The 12,885-nt window shown below is 34.8% G+C and overlaps 3 protein-coding genes across 3 annotated transcripts; 1 reads left to right on the forward strand and 2 right to left on the reverse strand.

Annotated features, from left to right (window-relative positions):
* Positions 1-1,749: 1,749 nt before the first annotated feature.
* Positions 1,750-3,394, reverse strand: LOC112520227 (desiccation-related protein PCC13-62-like). The gene is made up of 3 exons (XM_025128527.1): positions 3,106-3,394; positions 2,730-2,958; positions 1,750-2,142 (listed from the first exon to the last, which is right to left on the reverse strand). Exons 1-3 carry the CDS (start codon positions 3,390-3,392, stop codon positions 1,750-1,752), a joined length of 909 nt encoding a protein of 302 aa, XP_024984295.1. The 5' UTR covers positions 3,393-3,394.
* Positions 3,395-3,778: 384 nt separating this feature from the next.
* Positions 3,779-5,210, reverse strand: LOC112519494 (F-box protein At5g49610). The gene is made up of 2 exons (XM_025127646.1): positions 5,085-5,210; positions 3,779-4,982 (listed from the first exon to the last, which is right to left on the reverse strand). The coding sequence occupies exons 1-2, from the start codon at positions 5,182-5,184 to the stop codon at positions 3,919-3,921; spliced, it is 1,164 nt and encodes a 387-aa protein (XP_024983414.1). The 5' UTR covers positions 5,185-5,210; the 3' UTR covers positions 3,779-3,918.
* Positions 5,211-6,692: 1,482 nt separating this feature from the next.
* Positions 6,693-11,745, forward strand: LOC112519893 (potassium transporter 4-like). The gene is made up of 10 exons (XM_025128208.1): positions 6,693-6,725; positions 7,480-7,729; positions 7,826-8,071; positions 8,478-8,534; positions 8,684-8,944; positions 9,186-9,238; positions 9,667-9,781; positions 9,915-10,169; positions 10,401-11,079; positions 11,340-11,745. The coding sequence occupies exons 1-10, from the start codon at positions 6,693-6,695 to the stop codon at positions 11,743-11,745; spliced, it is 2,355 nt and encodes a 784-aa protein (XP_024983976.1).
* Positions 11,746-12,885: the final 1,140 nt, after the last annotated feature.

The raw sequence follows: 12,885 nt of genomic DNA on the forward strand, positions 1-12,885 counted from the left end.
ATTACATATAAAGGAAGTTATTTGATGCGTTCAGGTTTCTGTGATTACATTACATATAAAGGAGGTTAGGTAAGAGATGGAACCTGATGTGACCAATTTCTTGATAACCAAATTGGGCAACTATATCTCTGATTAAAGGAGTAAGATTAGCCCTCCTAGCACCAATGGGTGGTGGCCCACCCCCAGTAAGATCTGGTTGGATGTGATCCAAACCCCTGCCTAAAGATCCATATAAGAAGAACTCTGCTTCTAAGTATTCTAAATTCAAAGGGAACTCTAAAAGACTTGTATCAGATTTAGGCAATCTGGGTTTTGCATTTGTCACCAGTACCAGTACCAGTAGGAGGAGGAGGAACACTACTCCTCCCATGATTTAATTGTTTGCTTACACTTTGAAAAGGCAAGGCAGGTTTTGTTTGTTTTTATAGGGGTGTCCAAAGCAGTGTGTTTGAGAAATTATGGCACAAAACATGGAACATGCTTTTTTGGCACCGGATGAATCTTATTGCTTTTTAATAATAATCTAAACATGTTGATACGTATAATAAGAGCAAGTTCCCAAACCTTGTGATCTACAAATATACGTATTCTCTTGTAAATCGCCATCTAGGCAACTTGCTTGTACCTCGATTAGTCGAGTCTTGGAAAATTTAGAATTGATGACTATCAGGAAGATTCTCGTAACAACAACATCTACTAGTTATTTTCATACAAGGAACATGTTTTTCACAACCTTAATATTAATTTGCTTTTTATTCTATCTTACATTCAACATAAAAATGGTAAATGGTAAAAACCTATTTGTACTAGGTATCTATCTATTCAAGATTTACACTCAACTATATTGTATCAGTATACAACTAGCATCGGGATAAACAAAAAAAGAAAACGTGATTGACATTTTATGTTCTTGGCTTTATTTCGAAATTTTCGTATAAGGGCATTAAACGTTCACTTTTGGAGTCTAAACCTCATAATTTGAATCAATGGAGATGCAAAAAAGTTGTTTAGACATTTTGTGACTTTGGTCATTGATGAAACGAGTAAAACTGGATTTTAGGGAAAATTAAGTGACGTAATTGTCATGAGTGAACTTAAATAAGATTGAGCTAGCTTATATGGTAACTTTCAGGCGGTTGTTTTATATTTTATGTAGAGAATCAACTACTTGACTTGGTATGCTACAAGATGCAAGTTTAGCGTCGCTTTCAAAAATATAATTATGAATTGGCACAAGAATCAGAAAATTGAAAGAACAAGCTTTTAAGACCTATAATTTCATGTGATAACTTTTACAAGTTTCATTTTTTAACGTTATTTGATAATGTCATAATGAATTATTAACGTATGTTGTATTGAAAAATGCATGAATGTGTTTTGTTGGATTTTATTTTGCATTAACTTGTTCAATGTAGGTCATGAGACTATGAGATGTTAAGTGGATCTAGTCAGCTGTGACCGTGATAGCAATCAAGTGGATCGACCAGGGTTGAGTTAAAACTATTAGAACAGACAAGTGGGTGTGGACTGAGTTTGTGAACTTGAGACCATCATGTATGTATGTATGTAGTTTATGAAATGGAATATGATTTGTGAAATTATGCATTAAAAAAACTTTATTGATATAACAAGTGTGACATAAAAGTAGTAAGAAAAGAAGAAGAAAAAAAAGCATCGAGATATGATATAGACTTGTCACATATAGTTTATCTTTTATACTTTACTACAAACGTTAATCAGTAAAATAAATCATTCTTTTAAATTTATTTTGGCCTTTAAATATTTTCTAGCGATAGTCCCATTAGCACCATGAGGGTAAAATCCTCCAGGAACTTGTTCTTTTCCACTTCCATACACGATACGAAGTATTTCTTTTGGTGTTCGACCATACGACAGTGAGTTTGTATCTGCAGATAAAACATTTCCCTTTACCTTCCCTTCAGCACCTAGGTAAGGTGAGACAACAAGACCTTCGTCTTTTAGGCCTGCACGACCTAACTTGTTTCGTAGTTCTGATATTTTGTTAGTGAAATCAAATACTGTGATACCATATGGGACTACACATAGTGTTGCTCGTTCGTAAAGAAGATTTCTAAGAATTGCATCCTGGCCTGATTCAACTCCCAAAAGACCGGCTACAAGCTAGTAATACAAATTTTGAATACATATATCAACATCAATATATACATATACATATACATATACATATACATATACATATACATATACATATACATATATGGGTGAAGGTTTAAAAATAATAATGACAAAAAAGTAGATAACATGTTAATAATTAGAGAAATTTACACAAATAACCCATCTATTAAGGTGGTCTCACTTTTTAACCATCTTATAAACCTCTTTCTCCAAATATTTTAATTAATATACGGTTGTGTGTGTGTTAATATAATGAAAATGAAAATGAAAATGAAAGGATATAAAATAAATTAAATAATAAAATCCTTTTTTTCTACCTAAAGTCTCTTTTTAAATTCATTTTCTTTTTTCCCTAAAAATAAACTTTATGCTGTGGAAATATGATTTGTAGGTAAAGTTTTCTTTCTTTTTGTAAATATTAGCCTATTTGGGGAAAATAGTTAAAAAGTGAAAATATTTTAATGAAATGGTTATTTTTGTAAATTTTCCTAATGATATGAATTGTTTTTTAATATTTATATATGGTAAATAAACTCACGCCAAGGCTTTAGTTAGTTGAAGGCGAAATTAACCTTTTTTGCGGTGGGAGTTTGGAGGTATGGATTTGCACCAACATAACCTGTGAGACCGACATAAGGGATGATGTAGGAGGAAAGCAAATAATTGATATCGTTGGCATAGGGATCGAAAAGTGGATATAAGGGCTTGCCGAATGCCTGGTTTATTACTGCGCCAAATGATTCTGCGCTTAAATTCAAGAGTGGTCTTCGAAATCCACCACCTATTCTGCTTTTTATTGCCCTGTACGTATATGCATGCATCAAACATTTTATGGAAACTAACCACCTGTAAGGGATAATTAATTATGTACATAGTTGTGTGTTCAATCCCCGTATCAGGCACATGATTCATTAAGAAGTTTAAGTAGAAAATAATTGAGGGATGGACCTGATGTGACCAACTTCTTGATAGCCGAATTGGGTGATTATATCTGTGATTAAAGGAGTAAGATTTGCCTTGCGTGCACCGATGGGTGGTGGTCCGCCACCAGTAAGATTGGGTTGGATGTGATCCAAACCGAAACCCATGGATCCATATAGAAAGAACTCAGCTTCCATATATTCTAAATTCAAAGGGAACTCCAAAAGATTTTGGTCTGATTTAGGCAATGGCACGGGAGCCACGGATAGGAAGAAACAGAGAACATAAAAGGTGGTTGCCATTGCCATTGCCATTGCCATTGGGACGAGAATGGGTTTTGGTTTCATCTCTTCTTGATGTGTGTTTATTTAATTTATAGGTAGTAGAAGGTCATTTGACTGATAGGTAACAGAGGATTGGATGTTAAAAGTAGTAGTAGGTGCATAACATCAACATGTCACATGTGTTGAGAGGTTATTTGTTTTTCAGGAAATCCTTTTTTTTTCAGGTAAAAGCGTGTTAAGGTTTAGAGATAATTAATTACCTTTACCTACCACCATAACATCAAAATAGAGAGCTCTCTCTATTTTTAGGAAATCAAGTTGAAGTTGTCTCTTTTCCCTTATTTGGCTGCCTGCTTTCCTACTCCTCCCTTCTTTTTCTTTTCATGAAAATTAAAACAAATTCAAAACCATGAAGATGAAGATGAAGATGAAGTAACCACCTTTATTTGTCTACTTGCAATCAACAAACCACATTCAAACATCCCAACTTTTCACCAATAGATATAGATATATACAAAGCATTCTTTTCAACCTCCCTGCTCAAGTTTCAAGTAAATTAACACACCTTATAGATTGTGCCCCGGAATGAATGTGCAGAGAACCACAATGGCATCGTACAGTTGTTCTTCACAGAATACATTTCCTTCCAAATTCTTGTTTTCCTTTGATACACCAATACCTGCTTATGCCCAGCAAGAAACACGTAATCACCACCTTGACTTATCGGGAATATCCCAGGCACCATTCCACGAATACAACGCAAACTCACACGATCCATCAAATCCCATTTCCCTTTTTCATAATCTTCCAACACCCACATGTTCATCCACCCGCTACATATCTGAATCACCGACAGTTTCCCTTGTGATTCCAACAAGTACACCCTATTCCCGCTTCCGTTCCCACATCCCATTTCAGCAGGCAACACCATCCTTCTCCATAAATCCAACTTCAAATCAAGAACAAGAATGTAACTGAAACTTTGAGTCATCCAATGGAGACACCCCTTCACAAACACAACCTGATTCCGATTCATATGCGTAAACCCATGATCATCTTCATCACAAACGTATTTTCGCCACTTATTCGACTCAGAATCGAACACCCAACATATCAGTTTCCCCTCCGGTCTATGACCAAACATCCGATGATAACCCGCCAAAACAACATTATATCTATTGCTTAACAAATCACAACAAAGACCCACAAGGGTTGCTTCCCCATCCGGATAAAAACGAGTGATGGGACGCTCTCGACTCCTTGGAAGCAATTTAAACTCTCGAGTCATGGGATTACAAACATAATAAACACCCTTATCAGGAACACTAGAACAACACAGTAATCCATTGCAAGAAGCCCTAATTTTGACTCTATCTTTCACAAAATCCAGGGAGAATTCAGACACGCCCCTCTTGTTATCAATCAGAATCAGACTTGAGGTTGATTCTGTGGATGATTCTGTAACTTCCACAAGAACCATAACATTTTTCACAGACAATTCATTGTAAGCTAGGGTGAATGATCGGTGTGAGGCTAATTTGTACCAGAGTTTGCAAACGCACTTGGTTCGAAACAGAGATTTGATGGGTAATCTTGCTAAGATTTCGAGGATAATCTCGTCTGCGAAATAACCATAATTTGATTGTGGTGGATCCATCTATATCTATCATACAGTGGTGGAAGAAGAAAAGGAGTTGAAAGAAAATCAAGAAAACTGCTTACCGAATGGGATCTTGTTGAAACATCGAGTGTGTCTGAAAGGGCGATTCAGAATGGAGAATGGATTGGTGAAGGTGTTTTTGATTCCATTTTTATTCATCATCACAAGTCAAAACGGTGGTTTCATTTTAGAGGGCCGTCGGGTCCTCTGAGTGATTCGATCATCGTATTTTATTTAATAGAATTTAATAAGTTTGTTAATTATTGTTGATGATATATATACATTTATTTAAATAAATATTAATTATATAATTTAGATATAAATTTTGTAATGATAATGAAAATAAATTATGTAAAAATTTAATACTATAATTTTTTAATAAATAAAATATATGATGTAAATAAATTTAAATATTTATTTATGAAAACAAATATTCTTATTTATGTGCATGGGATAAGCTAAATGTATGTGTTGATTTATGTATGTCCATTTTAATTTTAATAGTATTAAACCTCCCAAAAAAGGAAAAAGAAAAACAAGAAAAACGAGAATAGTAGAAATGAAAGAAACATAAGCAACAAAAACACGATTCAAAGTATTTGCATTCCCAATTCTTGTTCAGGTTCTTGTTTCCTTCTTCGATTCTCAGTTGATTACATTTCTTCCTCAACAATCTCTCTCTCTCTCAGGTTCCATCTCAACATTTGTTTCTTAAAAATAATGCTTTTGTGTTTGTTATCACCAATTTTATTAGGGCCCAATTAAATATTTATTCAATCACTCATAACTTGTTTCTATTATCAGCTTTTCATTACTGACTAAATTTTGTGTTCTCCATCATTTTTCTTCAATCACATGGATACAATTTTCTTCAAATTTTGCTGAACCTTAATTTTTTAAATATTGCGCCTTTCCTTGTTTAATGCTTCAAGTTTGTCACATTATTTCATTACTTACGGATGTTTGCTTTTCTAAATACATTAAGCAAACCATCACTTCACATTCTTCCACTTCCTGCTCCATTCTCTCTTCTTTTTAACTTTTTCTTGCCTCTCACTACACTGCATTTGGATTATATGATTATTTGGGCGTAAGATTGCAATATCATTCACATATTTATACTCTTCACTGCTAGTTCAGCTATACGCTAACTGGGTCTTCACGTCTTTGTGCAAGTGTTTCTAATTTCTACTAAAGCCCAATCAAATGGATATGAAAAAGCAGGATGTGATTTGGATGGACATCACAAACTGCCCTATCTAATCCCATCAAATTGCAACAGTTTTTATGCATTCTAGGATGTTGGATGAAACTTGCAAGCCAAAAGTACTTGTGTGTACATTCTCATTGTCACATATGGTTGTTTCTACTGCTTTTACTCTACAACATTTCTCTAATTGGTCACTATTTGACAATAATCATAACCATGTGTCGAGTTGAAAGTTGCATGCTTTAACGACTCCTTGAACCATTTTTCTGCCAAGTTACAGAATATTAATACGAAACATCAAACATAACTATATATACACTTGAGGAAATAGGAAATGTTCTTGAGAAATCAATAAAGATTGTTTACCTATGGCGTGGGGTAATTGGCCTAACTGATCAATCATGTTTCTCTTTATCAAGATTGGAATATTATTTAGCCAGTCAGGTTACTGTAGATGCCAATGGAGCCTCAAACTGGGACCTCAACATCTCAGGTTAGATTACTTGTCCTAGACATTACTCTTCAGCACCCTGAAATATTTCAAGTTGTAGTGTGAAAAGCTATATAATCTACATATTCTTTACTTTTGCCACTACATCTATTCTGTTTGTTCTTTTGAACCTCAGATTTCATTGGTTCCGTGATTCCATCTGCTTTAGTAAGTTATCCGTTTTTCATTTTCTTTCTCATCTGATTTTTTCAAACTTCAAAGCATGTCTTTCGAAGAAAGTCGATGATTCTAAAAGATGTATGAAATAGAGGCCAATGGTTTCCTTCATTTCATTTTACTTTCGGTCTCATGCTTAGCAAAATGCAGATACTTTCCACATGATTTGAAATTATTATCACGAGCATTCTAGTTATCGCATGAAGTTGTTTAAGTAGGTGCATTTTATGTAATAGACCATTTCATTAAAAAAAAGGTCTTGGGTTTTGTTCATTTTGGCCATGTAACTTTTCCATTTTGTGGGTGGAAGAAATAAAAATGTGACAACAGATGTTGTAAACAAATAAAACTTGTTTCATCAGATGTGTATGAAGAAATGAAATATGTTGATAGTTTGGGTAAAAGAGACAAGGTTATAGTACATGTAACTTGCTTTCCTCAAATATCTACCATTCAAATTCACTTCTTCCACTTTTATGATTCAGTAATATAGATCTTTGAAAAAAAAAAAAAAAACCGTTACATCTTCCATGTTCTCTATCCTTCTGTATGGCTCAAAATTGACCGTCTTCACATACAGTTAGGAATGCAGTTTTTCTTCCTTCTTCCACGAAATTTATTGTTGGCATATCAAAGTTTCGGCGTTGTATATGGAGACTTGAGCACTTCACCTCTGTACGTCTATAGAAGTGTGTTTGCTGTCGCTCTGCAAAATCATCAAAATCCGGAAGTTATTTTTGGGGCATTTTCCTTGATCTTTTGGGCCTTAACATTAATCCCACTTCTGAAATACACGTGTATTGTATTGAGTGCAGATGATTGTGGTGAAGGTGTGCCAAAACAGTCTCTCATATCCGTAAATTGCATGTTGGGTCCTCTACCATATTGTATCTAATGTCAAAAATGCCAAATTCAATACATTTCAGGTGGAACATTTGCTCTTTACTCACTACTCTGCAGGCATGCAAAGTTTAGTTTACTTCCCAATCAACAAGCAGCTGATGAGGAGTTGTCTTCTTACAAATACGGTTCTTCAGGACACCCTCCATCCTCTTCGTCATTGCATCGTTTTCTGGAGAGGCATAAAAAATCACGCACAACTTTACTTGTTGTGGTACTGTTGGGAGCTTCAATGGTCATTGGTGATGGTGTGATAACTCCTGCAATCTCTGGTAAATGCTATTTGAACGTGGTCGAATTGGATTCTGTTGGTGATAATATCTTCTTCCATCTCTAAAGAAATGATCTGTTTACCTATTTTGAAGTGTACAACATGAACTTAGTATTTACTTTGATTCTCGGATCATTCCATGAAAGTTGCATTGCTTTCCTTTCTTGTCATTTCCCATAAACTTGGTATCAATGTGGGTCCATACAGTTCTTTTATTCTGTCTCTAGCAAAGGGTACTTTAACTGTGCACCTAGTCAAATGTTGCATTTTTTGTGGGTTGAAGGGAGTATTTTGTTGGTCATTACGCATGAAAAATCAGCATAGTTCACAACTTCATTGTCACTTATTTTTTGAGTATTGTTTGCAGGCAGAAGAGGGTTAATCTTTTATGGTTGTTTCCTGTGCAGTTTTATCGGCCGTATCAGCATTTCAAGTCAAAGGTGTGGGAGTAGCGTTAACTCATGGTAACTAATCATCGAGGTTCAAGTTTTCTTCAATTCTCATTCTTGAAATCTTCTGTTGATATTGGAAAAGAATGAGAACCTTTTAATATAATTTATTGAACAGTGCTCTCTTTTTGGTCATTGTTTTCTCGTTTTGAATCTTTTGATAGGGCAACTAGTATTATTGGCATGTGTTGTATTGGTCGGTCTGTTTGCTCTACAACACTTTGGTACTCACAGGGTGGCTTTTGTCTTTGCACCGGTTATTATTTTGTGGTTGGTTTCAATATTTTCTATCGGGCTATATAATATCATACGTTGGAACCCGAAGATTGTTCATGCATTTTCTCCGCATTATATAATCAAGTTCTTTAGTGAAACTCGTAAAGAAGGCTGGATTTCACTTGGGGGAGTCCTTCTCTCCATAACAGGTATATGACTTTCCTCGACACTTAACATGATTGAATTATAATATCTGAGATTTTCAGCGAAAAGGCTATTTCTAGGAGGTTCTAGAACTATATCCCAACCTTGGAATACAAAATACGTCCATTGTTAACAATTAGTGTAGATGATTGATTGTCATCGAATCAATTCTCTAAGGTGACATAATGTTGAGAGATATTGTTTGCAAAGCAGTGGGTGTACTAACTATTGGAATATTTTGCTCAGGAACTGAAGCTATGTTTGCAGATCTTGGCCATTTTACTGCCTCCTCAATAAGAGTAAGTCTACCAATGGTGCTACAGATGGCGTGTTGAAAATGAGTTTCTTAATGATCACTTCTTTGGGCTAGTTTATGGAACCCTGTGGTTGCCCCTTTATCAATGCCATAGCTTTGGAGAAAAATCTTAAATACAGGCTTTATGGTTTGTGAATGAAGTTCTGGCGATCTAGCCTAGTGGCAAAGGCATGGATGTAAGCCAATTGTGTGAGGTCGTCCTCCCCAAAAAAAAAAGAAGACTGGGACTGGTGGCATCTACCCTCTTTTTGGTTTGTGAATGAAGGAGTTGGAAATATAAATTAAGCATGGGTAAAATGATAGAAAATGGAATCTCATAAACCTGTAGCATCCTTTAAAATTATCTTTTTTCTGATAAATAACCAATTTGCCTCTTGTTGTGGTAAATTTAATACTTACCCATCTGTGCAGCTTGCATTTGGATTCTTTGTGTACCCTTGTTTGGTTATACAATACATGGGTCAGGCCGCTTACTTGTCTAAAAACATTACTTCCATTCCCGACAGTTTCTACAAATCTATACCTGGTCAGTCCTTTTGCTTTTATTTTAACTACTCTAGCAATTTTAGTATAGGGTTAGTGTTACACACATAATTATAGTCCAGATACAAAGAACACTTTTGTTGCAATGATAGTATCTTGTGAATTTTGTCTTGCAGAGCCGATATTTTGGCCTGTTTTTGCACTTGCTAACTTAGCAGCTGTTGTTGGGAGTCAAGCTATCATTACAGCTACCTTCTCCATTGTCAAACAATGTCATGCCCTTGGTTTTTTTCCAAGGGTCAAAATTGTCCACACTTCTAAACACATGTTCGGCCAGATCTATATACCAGAAATTAACTGGATCCTCATGATTCTTACTCTTTTGATCACTGTTGGATTCCAGGACACAACTCAAGTTGGAAATGCTTATGGTAAGTTAAAAATATGACATCAACTCTTGTGTTACTGATTCGAATTGCCCATCTTTTCTGATGATGCTTGTGTAGGCAAGATGGACAGTCCTAATTTGTAAAGATGAAGTCGGCAAATGGATAATTTTAACTTGGAAATCTTTCTGAAAAATGTTGTATCCATGTTTCTTGCAATTGTGTAGTTTTAAGTTTGGAACATCTTCATTACAAGAATAACTTGATTGCTGGCAGGGCTTGCGTGCATGACGGTTATGTTCATCACAACTTTTCTCATGGGACTCGTTATAACCTTCGTGTGGCAGAAAAACGTTATATATGGCATGTCATTTCTTCTCTTTTTTGGGTTCATCGAGGGTGTGTACCTATCGGCTGCAATCAGAAAAGCTCCTCAAGGAGGTTGGGTGTCTCTTTTGCTTGCCTGTGTGTTTATGTTCATCATGTTTGTGTGGCATTATGGTACTCGAAGAAAATACAAACACGATATGCACAATAAAGTTCAACTGAAATGGCTTCTGAACCTTGGACCAAGCTTGGGTATTGTTCGTGTGCCTGGAATAGGCCTCATATACTCTGAACTTGCGACAGGCATCCCATCCATTTTTTCGCATTTTGTGATGAATCTACCTGCTTTTCACAATGTTTTGGTGTTTGTATGCGTGAAATACGTTCCGGTACCCTTTGTTTCACTTGATGAACGGTACCTGATCGGGCGTGTGTGCCCGAGGCCTTATCGTATGTACAGGTGCATTATGAGATATGGTTATAAAGACATCCCAAAAGACGACGAAAACTTTGAGAATCAACTGACACAAAGCATAGCCGAGTTTATACAAATGGAAGCAGTCGAGCCTCAATCACCGAACTCCGAGGCTTCATCGTTTGATGGACGAATGGCGGTCATAAGCAGCAGGTCAGTTTCTATTCCTGGCTTGATTGAACATTTTAAATTAGTTTTACTTGGGTGCATGGATTCCTTTGGCATATGGGTAGAAAATGGGATTTGGGAGAGGGTAATGGGCTTGTTTTAAGTAAAGGTGGATTCCAAGGTATCAATCAAAATGCAATTATCTCGACGAACAAAATGTCTGGTTTGGTTTGGTTTGGTTTGGTTTGTGTTGGTTTGGGGTCTAAGTAGAAGAAGGTTATGACTACAATCAAATGTGATGTTAGGTCGATAGAATCAAGGCCTGCATTGATCATCTCGGATCACGTGGATCCTACAGAAAATATGAAATCATCGAGACTGAAGATTCTGAGGGGTTGGTACGATGAGGAAAAGGCAGCAGAAGAAATGAATCCGAGGAGACGAGTGAGGTTTGAAGTGGCGCCAAGGAATGGGGATGTGGATGGTGGGGTTCGGGATGAGCTATTGGCATTGGTGGAGGCCAAAGAGGCGGGGGTTGCATACATAACGGGGTTCTCCTACATAAAGGCTAGGAAGGCTTCATCGTTGTTGAAGAAGTTTGTGATCGATGTGGTGTATTCCTTCTTACGGAAGAACTGCAGGCGGCCTGCGGTTGCGCTGCACATTCCTCACATCAGCCTCATTGAAGTTGGGATGATGTATTATGTTTAATCAAATATATGAATCGTAAATGAAATCTTTTGTACATAAATGTATTATTATTATTATTATCAATTAATGTAAGTTATTGTTTTTTGTTTAATAAAATGGATCCTTGTGTATTATTTGCACATGTCATATGCTTAACCTATCAGCTTTCTCTTTCTGTGTCTGTCTAGCCTCCATTGAAGAAGGAGCATGTTAGAGTTTCGCATCGACTAAACTTTGATCATTTCATCTTCTGCTCAATATATATATCCAACAAAATCTCTAAAATAGAGATTTTTGCTCCAACAATTTCCGCAAAAAATAAGCAAAGTCTGAGAGAAATATTATAATTCTTCAAATTTGGAGAATTCTCAAAAATTAATTACATATGAAAGATAGATTATTTTTTATTTTCAACCGATAAGAATCCTTGAAATTAAATATATAAGAGAAAGAAATAATATTTTATAAAAGATGTTGAATATTTTAATAATATAATTCATAGTGTTAATCTTCAAAATAAAGAAGTTGAAGATGAATGTAAATTTTATTTGGATATCTTTGACTTTTGATTATCCATTTTGAATAATTAATTTGTTCAAGATGCTCTAAACAGTAATTTAATACCATCTCCAACAAATTCTTCAAAATAAAAAAAATAGAGATTTTGGACATATTTTTGCTTTCTTAAAACTTTCTTCAAAATTAAGAAAACATAAGAGAGTGTAAATTTTTTTAAATTTGAAAAAAAATTCAAATATGAAAAAGAAACATTTTTTTATCATATTTATCTATACTATCTTATAAAGCATTTGGCTAAAACTCTTAAAACCGTTCATCCCTAAACGATTTCATCACATATCTGAATTCGTGTAACTAACTGCAAATAAAACAATCAAATACATGATAAACATCTCATTTTAAATATAAAAAATCTAAAATATAATTAGTATAATCATTAAATTCTAACAAAATATTTAATTATTATCTTTATAAAATTTATAATATTAAACCAAAAATAAATTGTTTTATTATTATATTTAAATTAAATTATAAATTAAAAAATATATTCTATATTATAAATCATTTAACAAAAACTCTTAAAACCCATTTTTTATGCGTAAAGTACTATTTATTAATACATAATACTTAAAACTCAAGATT

This window comes from Cynara cardunculus (genome assembly GCF_001531365.2).
Source record: "Cynara cardunculus var. scolymus isolate 2C chromosome LG 10, CcrdV1, whole genome shotgun sequence".
Taxonomy (NCBI): domain Eukaryota; kingdom Viridiplantae; phylum Streptophyta; class Magnoliopsida; order Asterales; family Asteraceae; genus Cynara; species Cynara cardunculus.

Bases quoted from the DNA above. Each gene is read 5' to 3' on its own strand.
- LOC112519893 (XM_025128208.1), top strand. From the start codon at position 6,693: ATGGAGCCTCAAACTGGGACCTCAACATCTCAG. The intron at 8,535-8,683 runs GTAACTAATCAT...ATCTTTTGATAG, and splicing joins GGGAGTAGCGTTAACTCATG to GGCAACTAGTATTATTGGCA. The intron at 11,080-11,339 runs GTCAGTTTCTAT...ATGTGATGTTAG, and splicing joins ATGGCGGTCATAAGCAGCAG to GTCGATAGAATCAAGGCCTG.
- LOC112519494 (XM_025127646.1), bottom strand. From the start codon at position 5,184: ATGATGAATAAAAATGGAATCAAAAACACCTTCACCAATCCATTCTCC. The intron at 4,983-5,084 runs GTAAGCAGTTTT...GTTATTTCGCAG, and splicing joins TTTCAACAAGATCCCATTCG to ACGAGATTATCCTCGAAATC.
- LOC112520227 (XM_025128527.1), bottom strand. From the start codon at position 3,392: ATGGCAATGGCAATGGCAACCACCTTTTATGTTCTCTGTTTCTTCCTA. The intron at 2,959-3,105 runs GTCCATCCCTCA...ATATACGTACAG, and splicing joins CAAGAAGTTGGTCACATCAG to GGCAATAAAAAGCAGAATAG. The intron at 2,143-2,729 runs GTTAATTTCGCC...TTGTATTACTAG, and splicing joins AAACTCCCACCGCAAAAAAG to CTTGTAGCCGGTCTTTTGGG.